The sequence below is a fragment of the Hyposmocoma kahamanoa genome, unplaced genomic scaffold, assembly GCF_003589595.1.
Source record: "Hyposmocoma kahamanoa isolate Upper Pololo Valley unplaced genomic scaffold, ASM358959v1 83566, whole genome shotgun sequence".
Classification (NCBI taxonomy): Eukaryota; Metazoa; Arthropoda; class Insecta; order Lepidoptera; family Cosmopterigidae; genus Hyposmocoma; species Hyposmocoma kahamanoa.
Genome location: NW_020654211.1, coordinates 1 through 14,617, shown reverse-complemented (window position 1 = coordinate 14,617; position 14,617 = coordinate 1). Strand labels below are relative to the sequence as shown.

Sequence of the window (14,617 nt, the reverse complement as noted above, 5' to 3'; positions counted from 1 at the left end):
ATTTTCAGTACAAATCGGCAATTTCATACTTTAACCCCTATTATTATGGCTAAAGTGACAGAAAGAACGAATGATTTCCCAATATTGTCTATTCCTTACTAAAAATAGGAAAGAAATAACGCTATATGAACTGGTACAATGCCATCTGTTTCTTTTTTGATGTTCCGAATCGTCCTATCATAGTATAATGTTAAAGTACTTAATATTATTTACATTTAGAGAATTTTAACTGCTAAAAATAGAAAAGTATGTAATAATAAAATCTATTAAAATTACATTGTTTTAAATTATTTTTCGCATTTTCATGAAGAAAAATAAATAAAACAAGCTGAGTCTTGATAGTCACGTTGTGAATTCGGAGTTATAGTCTAGTGTCAATTGTTAGTGTCCCCAAGGAGCATATAGATGGCGCTGTCATAATTTTACGAAATAAACATCGTGTATTTTTATTTATCGAGAAATTATTTCCTATGTACTATTAAATAAAAAAATTAAACTAAACATTGAAGAGATATATGTAAATAAATAAGTTTAACTTAACTTTTAATCATTCCAAATAAACATTCAGACAATAAATTCGGAAATAATATTGTTTCCATTGCATCCGTGTAACTATTTTAAGCTTGCTAAATTTGACATAAGGTCAATATTACTTTAATGTTTAGTTACTCATTGTACGAACGGAGCGAATGAATAGTCGCAAAGCTGCCGATAAAACATTATAGTTAAAGTAATATTGTTTTAAGAGGTTGTAGTAGGCCCCCAGTAGTTTATTTTGATATAATACTGCACCCAATATATATTATTAAATTACGTAACACATAACCTCCACAACTTCAAACTGTAAATTATCTTTAATTCCTGACTTTTCAGAATAGTAAACACAAAACAAAATTTGTTTAGAAATTTCAACTCTATATTTTCACATATTTTTCATAAACAAACGGATACAAATTATGTCAACAAAAATTTATATGGGAGCTTGCCATTGTCCTTTAAAATAATGAAGAGGTTCCTTTACGGGACTAAATTTTGCTGTGGCACAATGTTGTTACGTTTAGGTTAATGTTGTCGATAGTATTTATTAATGTCAATTTGTCGTCTCACAGGAGCATCATGCCTCAAGAGTTGATTCCAGTGTCGAACGGTTCCAGTTACGAATCCTTCTACGTTGTGACAAACCACTACGCAGCTTCGTACAGAATTCTTGTTACCACTTTGCTTCACTCTGCTAAATATAAGTAAGTTCTCGTACTTGTATTTCGCTTCTTAAAGTCTGGATTTAGTCTCTTACCTTGTCAAGAAATCTGAAAGAACTCATTCGTAATGACAACAAAATGATGATAATTGTTTACACCAGCGACATTGTTTTCTATAATCTCAGTATAGAGTGCTAAAAAACCGGCCTCAAAAGTCATTCATCCCCTAGTTTGCCACCTTTAAAGGTGGAATATTTTCTTCTAATTTAAATGGGCCACTACTGAGGTACCCGCTTTCCAAGAAAAAAGAATCATCAAAATCGGTTCACAGGTTATCGCGTAACATACATACAAAAAAAATTCAGTCGAATTGAGAACCTCTTCCTTTTTTGTAGTCGGTTGAAATATGACTACGTTTCAATAACTACCAATCGGAGTCAGGTTTATTTGTGCGGTGCGATTCAAACGATGACTCATCTCACAACGTGCCTACTTGCGACACGCTTGAGGCTACAAACTGGACGACAATGGGCGGCGAAGGGCGCGGTGGCGACAGCGATGCGGGCAAAGACTTGCGCGAATTGATCAAAATGCTTAAGTTTGCATATTATGCTGTTGTCGACGGCAGCGGCGCGGGCAGAGCGGCACACGAACGTCGCTCCAGTCGCTCGTCATAGTGTCCTTTTGATCCACACCTATTTTTCGATCATTCAAATTTAGAGATGTCGTCGAAAATAATTTCAGCAGTTTTCGAAAGACCACCAATATGCAAACACATCGACAATCAAAATAGAAGTATTTATTAATGACTATAAAGAGATGAATAAGATACTAGTCGTTCGTAATTAGAGTGTAATTTCAATTCTGGCTTGATATTTGAAAGATATATTCTTTCAAACAATTGTCATTTCAAAAATGTCAAACATTGCCACGGTCATTATAGCGTTCTCATAGAACTTTCCGGATTTTGTTTTTGGTCTTCGTAATTTCGGCGAAACTTGCCTGATTGCTTTCTTTGTTTGTAGTATGGGTTCACGTCTTTTTGCGCCTATAATTACTCCTACTGAATAAAAGATAAATTAAATGGTCACGTCACAGTATCGACATTGCGCTCACAATCTCGTTACGTCGTTACCGCCACAAACTAAGCGATTGGTCGCTGGCGTCGAGAACCAGCCTCTTTTACCGCGCCGCCGCCCGCATCGCTGTTGCCACCGCGCCAAGTAGAAATGAAATACTGAACATTTCTGAATTTTAGTCATTCTTGTTCAAACCACCATAAAGACGACAATAAATACGTTTACTATTTGATGCTACTATTTGAACTCTACTGTTCTATAATTAAAGGCGCGTGTAAACGACTCGCGCTACGCAACGCGAATGCACAGCAAGATTATGCGAATGTGTGCGTCTGTATAGATCGCGACACGTAAGTTGAATAATGCACAGAAGTAGATTTTATGGTCTCAACTGAAGTGCGGTATGAGGTGCAATGAAAGGGGCGAGGCGTGACTATAGCAACGTAACGACGCCCGCACCACAATAATAATTATTCAGCGCTCCTCACGCAGTCGCTCCCCTTATCCGCTGAAAACTAGACTTGCGCGGACGGCCGCCATCTTTTTTTTTTAATAATGCTAATTGACGGAACGAATAATTCGCGCGCCTGGTGGTAAGCGACACGCGATCGATCGATCGACCGCGCGGCGGGCGTGCACACTTACAAAGCCGCGCTGCTACGTTTGTATGGAGTTACCCTACTTGTCTTATTATACTTTGCCTGTACAGTAGTGAGACAGGTCAGGATTTATACAAATTACTTTAATCTTATTTGCAGACATGACAAAACAAATATCAAACTGGAAATATCACACTTGTTTATCGACGAGGCAGCTCAAGCACTAGAGCCAGCTGCACTGGTGCCCATCTCGAACTTACTGAAATCAGGGGGACAGCTCGTGTTGGCCGGAGATCCGAAGCAGCTTGGGCCTGTCTGCATATCAAAGGAAGCTAGCGACAGAGGACTTGGTAAGTCATGAATTTGTTATATTTTGGTTTACTATATTCGTTGTTATTGTTAGAGTTTACGCCAGAGCGTATGACAGACTCTGAATTTCAGTCGCTTATTTATTGACATTAAAAGCCATAGTAGCCTAATGGTTTGACCTACTGCCTCTCAAGCACAGGGGCGTGGGTTCGAATCCGGGCTCGGACCTCTTGAGTTTCTCGGAATTTATGTGTGAAATTTAATTTGAAATGTGTCATGAGCTTTTCGGTGAAGGAAAACACGTCATCACAACATCATGATAAAACCTGCACGTCGAAGAAGGTTCACAAGCCTCGGAAAACGTGTGAAGTCCCCAACCCGCATTGGGCCAGGGTAGCGGACTATGACCTAAACCCTCCTCTGAAAGGAGACCCGTGCCCAGCAGTGGGACGTATAAATGGGTTGATGATGATGATTTATTGACATTGTCTATCGCTGTACTCTTTTACTTTAGCTTAGCTTAGGGTTGTTTTAATTTTAATTGATAAATATATAATGTAAATAATTGAACTTACTTGTAACTTACTTGTACTATGTAATATATTTATCGCAGAAATTTTAACAACAATGTAGATACAGTTTTAACTGACTTGTGGCAAACTAAATTTCTTGCAATCGTAAACTAAATTTAATTTCAATTCATTTCAATCCATTTAGCTGTAACGTTATCAGTTACGAGTCCTACACCCTACCTACAGTGAGCTCGGGCTCGGCCTGCGGCGCGTGGTCAGTTTCAGATTACGGGGTGTGCATACGTACTTCGGTGGCACAGTGATTAGTATTATGGGCGCTCGATTAGGAGGTTCCAGATTCGATCCCTGATTTGAGCCAAAAAAAAATAATTTTTCATTGGTTCTGGTCAGGGTATTCTGGGTATTGCCCTCAGAATTATCGTTACTCTGGTACTCATAGTACAGGAAATTCCCTAGTTTGAGACCAGAAATTTGAAGTGATTGTCTGGCATTTTTTTCCCTAAATACTTCTATTTTTAGCATAGTTTCCAAGAAGAAAGAATCTAACGGAGAGACGGTCGAGACTTACGAGTAAGTATCTTATTTCCACTCCACCGGGAAGTACGCCTTACATTTTGGACAATTGTGAAATCTTATACCGTAATAGAGTCTCCGTATACCACCTACGTAAGCTGGCGTGCGGACGCTACGGGCTAGCCCTCCGCTGCACCTCGGCCTACGGCCTCGGCTCTTATGACTTTAAAAAAATGACCATACCTCTTTAAGAGCGGCCATATTAACAAATGGCAAAAAGTAAATTTTGACTGCAAATTATTATTAAACACCCATAGAGATGCCGATTTTCAACTGAAATTTCCTTCTGCCGCCAAAAAACCCTTCTATGTCAGCCATATTGAAAAATGGCGATAAAGTAATGTTGATCACAAATTATTATCAATCACTCCTAGAGACTCCCACATGCCAATTTTCAAAGGGATCAGAACAATTTTTTTCTACTGCCAACAAACGCTTGTATGGCGGCCATATTTGAAAATGGCGAAAAACCCATTTCGAGCACAAATTATTATATGGCACTTCTAAAGGTCCCCATATGTCCATTTTCAGCTGGAACAGAGCGAGTCTCTTTCGGCAGCTATTTTTAACGAAAAAAACACTTATATGGCAGCCATATTAAAAACTGGCGAAAAAAAACTTTTGACCCCAAATTATGATTAAGGACTCCTAAAGAACGCATGCCAATTTTCAGCTGCATCGAAGCAAGTTTTTCTTCGGCCGCCATTTTGGATTCGCCGTCTTGAATTTTTTTTACACAGGCAGTTGACCAGTGTTACCCTCTATGACATTCCTTCGAGCACCTCCACTTATCTCTAATAGTTTCCGTGATAGGAGGCTTTGAAATTTGTAGGGCGGCCGTCTTGTTTATTTGAATTTCGAACATTTTTTACTTCCCGCGGAAATTTACCAGGTGTATCTCATAAAAATGCACAAAAATCTCCCCCATGTATTATAGTTTTTGCAGGCCCTTGATCACTCGTTTACATTTTCCACAATCAGGTCTTCTCATATTTGATTCTTTGCCTTGGAGCCTATCCGCGTACAACAGTATAAATATCTTTTTTCCACCATATTGGGAAGTACGCGTTCTATTTTTCTAAGTGAGTCTAAACTTGTAGCTTTATATTATCAGTTATAGTAGTAGATACAAGGATAGTAGATTAAATGTTAGTTTAATATTTTATGGTACAAATATATGCCATATCGATGGCTTACTTTCTCAAACTCGTATCTTATGAAGAGTGATTATTTAGGAAATGGCAAAGCTTTCTATTTATTTAAAATTCCTTATCAAGGGTGTTAATTTGGATGCATCACTGCATCCAAACGCACGCAAATGACCCACCTATTGTATCCATACTTTTTAATTATAACGAACTAAATTTTTATTTTTATTACATTTTTATTTTTGTGTATAATTTCATTTATTATTTTACTTTTTTATATTTTTTATATTCACTTAATTTTTCTCGTTAAATTAATAAACACATCATCTTGTCACGATGCGTTCTGTACAAAATGTCATTGTCGCGAGGAACTTTGTGTTTATACAAGTGGTATTGCTGTGAACGTTCTCAAATCTATGTCATGTATAACTCGTTTGTCGGGGAATTCTTTGACATGCGCCATGTTACTCAGTTAAGGTTTTACCTATTGCACAGAAGGTACTTGCCGTCAATTTCGTACATAATCCAATTTATTCGAAATGATAAATTTTCTGTCGTCCTTTTCAATGCTGGTTTTCTTGACACACGCCATGACAAATTCTATGCGGTTTGAGCTGCCATGCTGCCGATATCGAGGCTATAAATGAAACTTGGCTTAGAGCGAGAGAGGAGAGGCGTGCGCCGTCAGTTCCGGATTATAGGCTTCAGCATATTCCACGGCCACATACTGTGCGGCATGGATTTGGTGTTGGGGTGGGGTGTTAATACACGTTTAATATAAATTAAACGTGTATTAACACACGACTATTAACTCACCCTCCTGCACCCCAAACCGTGGATCAGATGTGGCTTAGCGTAACAGTGAACACAGTTAAACTTGCCGTAAGTACGGCTTACCGTCCACAGTGTTGCCCTTGGATACTTTCATTGACGCACTTACGGATTCAATTACCTCGTTCTCGTCGTTTGATCATGTGCTTGTGTGTTATGTGCTTCTTGGCGATTTTAACGTGAACTTCTTGAATGTGGAGGACCCCTCTACAAGAAAGCCGTCGGACTTTTTACACTGTCTGACTCTTGAGTAATATGTCAAACAGCCAACACACTTTACTGAACATAGCGAAACATTGATTGACATTATGTGCTCCAGTAAAAAGGTCCCTGAGTTTCGGATTAATCATTTGCCGGATCTCGGCGGTCACGCATTAATCTCTGGGAAATTTAATATAAAAAAAGATAAAATGCCCCCAAAAAATATTATTTACCGCCCACTCACTGACATTGATGTGGATGCGTTCACCTCAGATGTGAATGCCTATCCTACATAATGAAATCAATTGGGATCGGTTGCAGTCGACTGATTTGGACGAAACTATTGATTATTTTAATGCCTACATACTTCATTTATTAAACCGTTACGCACCTGAGAGGAAGATTATTGTGAGGGAAAGGATGCTCCCTTGGTTTACATTTAACGTTAGGGAAATGATGAGACTGCGTGATCAGGCTCATCGGAGGTCTCGTAACACTGGGGTAGACACGCATAAAAAATATTATAAAGATCTCAAACAAATTGTATTGTCCGCGATAAGTGCTGAGAAAGCTATATTTTTCCAACAATATATTGTCGCCAACACTCACAGACCTCGCGAACTCTGGAAAAATATAAAAAATAACGTGGCTGATTTCAATACAAAAGATCGCAATATTCCCACACATTTGAGAGACCCTGATAGAATAAACGTATACTTCTTTCTTTAATCTGCCCACCTGTAACGTTGACAACTCGCACCAGGCATACTTTTCTTGTCGTAGGCATGGTTCCGCCGTGTTTAAGCTTCGTACTGTCCCGGAGCAATTTTGCCCATCAAGAGATGCCAGGGGCATAGATGATATTTCACGCGACATGGTGTTGCTTACTCTACCAAAAACTCTGACATTCATCAAGGCCCTAGTCAATCAATCGATCGAAACCTGTAAATTACCTGATTTTCTGACTTCGATGACTTACGACCTATCAGCATATTGCCTATTGTATACGTCTAAAATTCTCGAAAAGATCGTGTGTTGGCAACTCACAGAGTACCTTGAGACCAACGGAATATTGACATCGAAACAGTTGGGTTTCAGGAAGGGTCGCAGCACTGCTACCGTACTACTTGACGTGGTAGATGATGTATTGGCTGCGCAGGGCGCTGCACTATGGGAAATAGTAGAACAATGGCGTATCAAAAATGGTTTTGACCAATGTCTTAATTGAAATACACATTTAATTTTATTTGATAGTTTAGATGTTATACTTTATTATATTGAAGGCTTTTTATGTTAGATAGGTATGTTGATTTAACAAAAATACATCCAAAATGTCATTTCCCGTACTCATCTCGTTGTGCCGTATAATTTTGGAACTTTCGACGTCGTATTTCGTATTGTTTTTGTTAGATAAGCTATATATGTTATTATATATTTCTATAAAGCACATCTTACGTAAATGTCAAAAATAGTTGATATTTTTCAAATTTGTTGTGTAATATAAAGAAAGTAAATCGTAATTAAAAATGGAGACATTACCCTATCTTTATCAAATTCATCAAAGGTTTTGACTGTTAGCATGCCGAAGCTTCGAATTTTGTATTATTTCATAGCGTAAGTATTCATTATCAAAATTTTATAAAAAAACCTGCGGTTTTTGCGGTTTCTAAAGATATGAAAGAAATCGTATCAAATGTCCTACCCCAGAAAAATACCCTTATCAATGCAACGCGATAAGATAAAATAAGATAAGATGTGGTTGCATTTATAATATATATCAATATTATTCACACTACTCCATTACTACATAATGCTCTGACACATTAATTTCATAAATTTATTAAAACAAGCAGTCGTTTGTTACTGAATAAACTTTTCCAACTCCTTTGAAAATGAGTACTTTCAAATGTTTGAGACGAAAACTAATAAGAAGAAATGAATCGGCTCTAGAAACATTTTTACGACATTGTTAAGAACTTTCGGAGGACAATTTACGTTTGATAAATAGTTATTTTAAAAAAATTGCTAACACAGTTTAACAGTCGATGGAGCCAAGCATCACAAAAGAAAGAAGCCTTTTTGAGGGTTAACAGTGATTGGTTGGATCAAGAGTTGTCTGTTATTTTGTCAACAATAATCGATTCCATTCCATCTACTTCAATTGGAAAACGAGGAAGACTGTGACTATGTCGTATGAAAATTCTTCAGAATCTAGTAAGAAGGGCAAAAATACTACACTACTGAATGAATGTGGATTCGAACATGTCTATGGTGCATATATTCAAGGGCTGCGATCAAAGGGGGAAAGTAATGAAGCAAAAATCGTGGAGGCATTGAAAAAAATATCAGTGCTAAAATTGATGGACGACTCTAATACCATCCAAACGCTGAGCGATCAAGAAGCATTAAGTGTATTCATTGAATTGGATCTGACCAGGGCTCAATTTATATTTGAAGATTATTATGGATGAACGGAACTGTTTCTTACTACCTCCTTGTTCAGGACGAAAACGTGTTCGCGCCGCGCGCGAAAATCTGTTCGATCTTTTCGATCCGGTTCTTCGAACAGTCGTCGTAGGCAGCTAGCGGAAGCGCAACAAGAATTATTGAAGCTGAAAATCGATTTAATATCTGCAAAGATCGCGGCAATGCAAGAGGAATCAGACGAAGACGAACCAGAGGAAGCCACGATCCGCGAAGAACGCACATCGGAGTGGATTCGCACAAGCACTATTGGGTTGAGAAGAGAAGAGCAGGAAGACTACACTGCCGCCACACGTACGAAGGAAGATATATTGAAGGGAAGACCTGCCGAATCACAGGCGCCGCCGCCGACGCGCGACGTCATTCGACAGGAAAAAATCTCCACGTACGCGGCACCTGCGACAGCTGGGACCGGGTGCCCCCCCACCAACTACGCGGGGGGAGGGCCCCCTCTACATACGTCACGCACACAAGTGAGAGACAACAGCCGCAATACTATCGTAACAACGACGGCCACCTGGAACATAAGCCGCCGAGCGACATATGTTATGAAAAGTTAGCAACGGCGATCACTACTGCGGCACGAGCGATTCAACCCACTACTGCAAGACTTCAAGAATTACCCATATTCAACGGTTCGTCAAGCGACTGGCTGCCGTTCAAGACAGCCTATGAAGAATCTGCAGGACTGCTTACAGAACAAGAGAACCTGGCGAGGCTCCGGAGGAGCTTGAAAGGCACCGCTAGGGAAGCAGCTCAATGTTTATTCGTCGGAGCCACGTCCTCCAACGAAGTAATGAGCTTACTGACGTCAAGGTTCGGTCGTTCGGACGCGCTCGCACTGGCCGAACTGAGTAAGCTACGCACCCTTCCACGTCTGGGCGAACATCCGAGAGACATCTGCAACTTCGCATCGAAGATCATCAACGTCACGGCCACATTGAAGGCGCTAAACAGACCGCATTATCTACACAACGCCGAGATAGTGCGCGCCGTGGTTGAGAAGCTGCCTTCAGCATTGCGCTATCGATACTATGACTTTGCTACGGAACAGCCAGAATACCAACCTGACCTAGTAACCCTGACCGAGTTCATGCAACGCACAGCTGCACGTTGTGGGAGCTACGCGCCCGTCGAGAACACACCTGTGGAAGACCGGCGGGAGCCAGCAGGCAGGAGACCCATGGAGAGCTACCACACTCAAATAGCGAAGCCAGCCGCGCACGAACAAGTTACTACGTGTCCTATTTGCGACAAGACGGGTCATCATGCGGCGCAATGCGACGAAATGAAGACAGCAGATGTAGCCGCCAGGTGGGACATAGCACGCAAACATAGGCTATGTTTCCGCTGTTTACGGACACGCAAATTTCGCCATACGTGTAAGAACAAGAGGTGCGGCATCGACGGTTGCGAGTACATGCATCATTCACTGCTGCATGGCACTCCACCCTCATCAAAGGAGAAGAAAGAAGCTCCTGCATCATTTGTTGTGGCATCAGCAAAAGACAGAAGCAACACCACCGCGCTACTGAAGGTACTCCCTGTGCAAGTGAGGGGCCCCAAGGGTACGTGCAACGCACTCGCACTACTGGACGACGGGTCAACGTGCAGCCTGATTGAGGCGGCGCTAGCAAGAAGGATCGGCGCAGCGGGTACACCAGCACCCTTTTACATTGAGGGTGTAGCCGGCACACGAATCAACGTCTGCGAATCGCAACAAGTACGCATTTCTCTGCGCGGGCGCGACACGAATGAGCATACAATAACGGCCCGCACCATGAACAACTTGAAGCTATCGCCGCAAGCAGTCCCACGTAACGTCATACGAGCTTGCCCCCACCTGCACGACTTAGAAGAGCATCTCATCTACGAAGAGGGATCACCTACGATACTGCTGGGTCAAGACAACTGGCATCTTTTACTCACACATGCCGTGCGATAAGGAGACCGACACCAACCGATCGCAACACTCACCGATCTAGGTTGGGTTCTACACGGCACTAAGAGATCGAATGAAAGAGTCAACACCCACAAAGTACTCCACGCTGTCGCCCCTGATGATGAAGAGTCCATGGAGCAGATGATGAGGGAACACTTCAGCCTCGAGTCATTGGCTGTCCTACCGAGACGCAGCCACAACGACGACGAGCGACGAGCACTGCAACAACTAGAAGATAAAACCCGCCGTTTACCGGCGGGAGGCTTTGAAACCGGTCTTCTATGGCGTAACGAGCACGTTCGTCCACCTGACAGCTACGACGTGGCGTTAAGAAGATTGGAACTAGTTGAAAAGAAACTCGACCTCGACGAGGAACTGAAAAAGAGATACGAAAAACAGTTACAAACACTGTTCGACAACGACTACGCAGAAATAGCGCCACCCCATAAGAACCCGAAGACTTGGTATTTACCCCATTTCGCCGTCATCAATCCACAGAAGCCAGAGAAGCTCAGATTGGTCCACGACGCCGCTGCCAAAGCCAAAGGAGTCAGCCTGAACGACATGCTACTACCAGGCCCGGACTTAATACAATCCCTGCCCGTGCTGATGAAGTTCCGTCAGCGACCAGTAGCGGTAGCAGCCGACATCAGAGACATGTTTCTTCGAGTGACCATACGAGAGGAAGATACATGCAGCGCTTCCTGTGGAGAGGAGACGACCGAAATCGCCAACCGACCGAGTACCGTATGAAGAGTGTCATATTCGGCGCCACATCATCTCCCTGTACTGCTATCTACGTAAAGGACAAGAACGCGGAACACTTTCGTTCTCACTACCCCGAGGCGACGGCAGCAATCATCGACAACCATTACGTCGACGACTACCTAGCGAGTTTTGACGACGAAGGAGCGGCCGTACGCATATCCACACAAGTTGCGTACATACACAGCCGCGCGAACTACTTCCTGCAACGTTGGGCATCTAACTCGCGCCGAGTACTAAGCGCGCTATCACCGGGGTCGAAAGGCGACATACTACAACTGGACAGCACGAAAATACTGGGCATGGTGTGGCAACCAGAGGAAGACACCCTGTCTTTCAACATCAACACTCACAAAACACCGGCGGAAGTATACAACGGGGCAAGAACACCAACTAAAAGGGAGGCGCTACGCACTACGATGTCCATATTTGATCCATTGGGCATCGCCACTCCAGTCACCATACAAGCGAAGCGCATCATACAAGACACGTGGCGCTCAGGCATCGATTGGGACACCCCGTTAGAAGCGCCCGAGGCAGACGCCTGGAGCAGATGGCTGGAAGATGTACGACGACTCGCCAAGATAAAAGTACCGCGCTGCTATATGAAACTTAGTCACGCGCGTGGGATCCAGTTACACACATTCATGGACGCAAGTTCAACGGCATACGCTGCCGTCACCTATTGGCGTGTAGAAGACGAAGATGGCAACATACACGTCTCACTCATCATCGGCAAGGGGAAAGTAGCTCCGTTGAAGGTGATCTCCATACCACGACTAGAGCTGCAAGCTGCCGTGCTGGGTTGCCGTCTTACACAGACCGTCGTCGACGAGCATCAATTTAAACCGACAAGCCGCTACTACTGGACAGATTCCCGCACGGTACTGACCTGGATACGCAACGGACCGCGAGTTTATAAACCGTTCGTAGCGCATAGAGTGGCGGAGATCGCTGAACACACTAAAACGAAAGAATGGAGATGGATACCCACCAAAATGAACGTCGCAGACGACGCCACCCGCGACGTGCCACACGACTTCGACTCTAATCATCGATGGTACAGGGGGCCGGACTTTCTATATATGTCGGAAGAAAATTGGCCTCAAGAGGAAGTCACGGACGTCAACGTCACGGATGAAGAACGGGTCCACCTCACCACAGGCGTCGGCGCGCGACTGAAGGAAGCTCTACCCGAAGTAACTCGTTTCTCAAGTTGGATACGCCTCATGCGGACCACAGCGCGCGTACTACAGTTCATAGACAGGCTGCGGACGCGCACACAACAATGCGCCGCTTTAAGGAAGAGAACGAGGAAAAATGCCGACTTTGACCCTACTTGGCGAAAAAATGATACAGAAAGCAAGAAGACGAATACTTCCGAGGCTGCGCGTGGAAAGCAAGTTTTACACAAATTTAAAACGATCGACGCATCATATCTACGCCACGCCGAGTCGCTGTGGATACGAACACAACAGGAAGAGGCGTTCACCGAGGAAATCAACGCCCTCATGAGGGGGACCCCCTTTCCCCCCTCTAGCCGCCTTATGAAATTATCAACGCTACTCGACGGCGAGGGCATAATACGACTACGATCGCGTATAGCGGCCGCGGGTGATATGAGCAACAACGGTCACCAGCCGTGCTTGATGGAGACTACCCGTGGGTGCGACTGTATATCGCCTGGATACACAAACAGACGCACCACGGAGGCTTCGGCATCACCACCAGCGAGGTACGCCAGCACTACTGGCTCCTACGACTACGCAACGCTGTGCGAAGCGAACTGAAACGTTGCCGAGTGTGCCGCATCATGAGAGCCACGCCTCCACAACCCTCGACTGGAAACCATCCGCCCAGCCGCCTCGCTCACCATCAACGCCCGTTCACATACACCGGGCTGGATTTCTTCGGCCCACTCCAAGTCACAGTAGGCCGCACACGACAAAAAAGATACGGAGCGATCTTCACCTGCCTAACCACGAGAGCGGTCCACGTCGAGGTGGCCGGAGATCTGAGCACCGACTCCGCCATCATGGCACTCCGTCGCTTCATATCGCGACGCGGATGCCCGACGGAGCTGTGGTCTGACCAGGGAACCAATCTCCGCGGCGCGGACGCCGAGCTACAGAGGGCAGTACTAGAAGCTATACAGGAAGACGCCAGTATCCGGTTCATCAAGTGGAGATACATACCGCCGAGCGCACCGTTCATGGGAGGAGCATGGGAGCGTCTGGTACGGAGCATCAAAACAGCTCTGTACACCGTACTGCACGAACGCGCCCCGAAAGAAGAGGTCCTGCACACTCTATTGGTCGAGGCAGAGCACACCCTCAACAGCCGCCCTCTCACCCATGTATCCACTGCTCCAGAAGACGAGAACCCCCTGACTCCGAACCACTTCCTACTGGGGGGTCCCTCACGAGTACCACTGCCTGGAGCCTTCACAGACACTGACATCGATGGGCGCAAAATCTGGCGGACCAGCCAACGACTGGCCGACATGTTCTGGTCACGCTGGGTAAAAGAATACCTCCCTGATCTCCAGCACAGACGAACTCCGAGAGCCACCAACGGCGCGCTACAACTGGGAGACTTGGTGTTCATAGCCGACGGGACGCTACCACGCAACACCTGGCCCCGCGGCATCATTGTGGCTACATACCCAGGCCCCGACGGAGAAATAAGGGCGGTCGACGTGCGGACAAACAGAGGAATTCTGCGCCGTCCTACAAAGAAGCTGGTAATCATTGCAACGGGAGACAACGAGACAACGAAGCGCGAACCCTAGGACGTTCCAGCTACAAGCTGCGGCGGGAGAATATGTTCAGGACGAAAACGTGTTCGCGCCCATATGATTTATAATATTGTAATTTATTATTGTAATTTATTATTGTTAATTTCGTTTAAGATTTTGGTAAATAAACGAGAGGGAGAGAGGGGTTTTGCTTGGA

General features: G+C 44.0%; 3 protein-coding genes across 3 annotated transcripts; all 3 read left to right on the top strand.

Annotated features, from left to right (window-relative positions):
- The first annotated feature begins 990 nt into the window (after positions 1-990).
- On the top strand, positions 991-3,429 carry LOC113234357 (putative helicase MOV-10). The gene is made up of 2 exons (XM_026469662.1): positions 991-1,241; positions 3,037-3,429. The coding sequence occupies exons 1-2, from the start codon at positions 1,066-1,068 to the stop codon at positions 3,236-3,238; spliced, it is 378 nt and encodes a 125-aa protein (XP_026325447.1). The 5' UTR covers positions 991-1,065; the 3' UTR covers positions 3,239-3,429.
- An 8,218-nt stretch (positions 3,430-11,647) lies between these two features.
- Positions 11,648-13,453, top strand: LOC113234359. Its single transcript, XM_026469664.1, has one exon. The coding sequence runs from the start codon at positions 11,648-11,650 to the stop codon at positions 13,451-13,453; it is 1,806 nt and encodes a 601-aa protein (XP_026325449.1).
- A 23-nt stretch (positions 13,454-13,476) lies between these two features.
- LOC113234358 lies at positions 13,477-14,454 on the top strand. The gene has a single exon (XM_026469663.1). It carries the CDS (start codon positions 13,477-13,479, stop codon positions 14,452-14,454), a length of 978 nt encoding a protein of 325 aa, XP_026325448.1.
- The last annotated feature ends 163 nt before the right edge of the window (positions 14,455-14,617 follow it).

Coding starts and splice junctions, on each gene's coding strand:
- LOC113234357 (XM_026469662.1), top strand. CDS start 1,066: ATGTTGTCGATAGTATTTATTAATGTCAATTTGTCGTCTCACAGGAGC. Junction 1,242..3,036: donor CTTCACTCTGCTAAATATAA/GTAAGTTCTCGT, acceptor TCTTATTTGCAG/ACATGACAAAACAAATATCA.
- LOC113234358 (XM_026469663.1), top strand. CDS start 13,477: ATGAGAGCCACGCCTCCACAACCCTCGACTGGAAACCATCCGCCCAGC.
- LOC113234359 (XM_026469664.1), top strand. CDS start 11,648: ATGAAGAGTGTCATATTCGGCGCCACATCATCTCCCTGTACTGCTATC.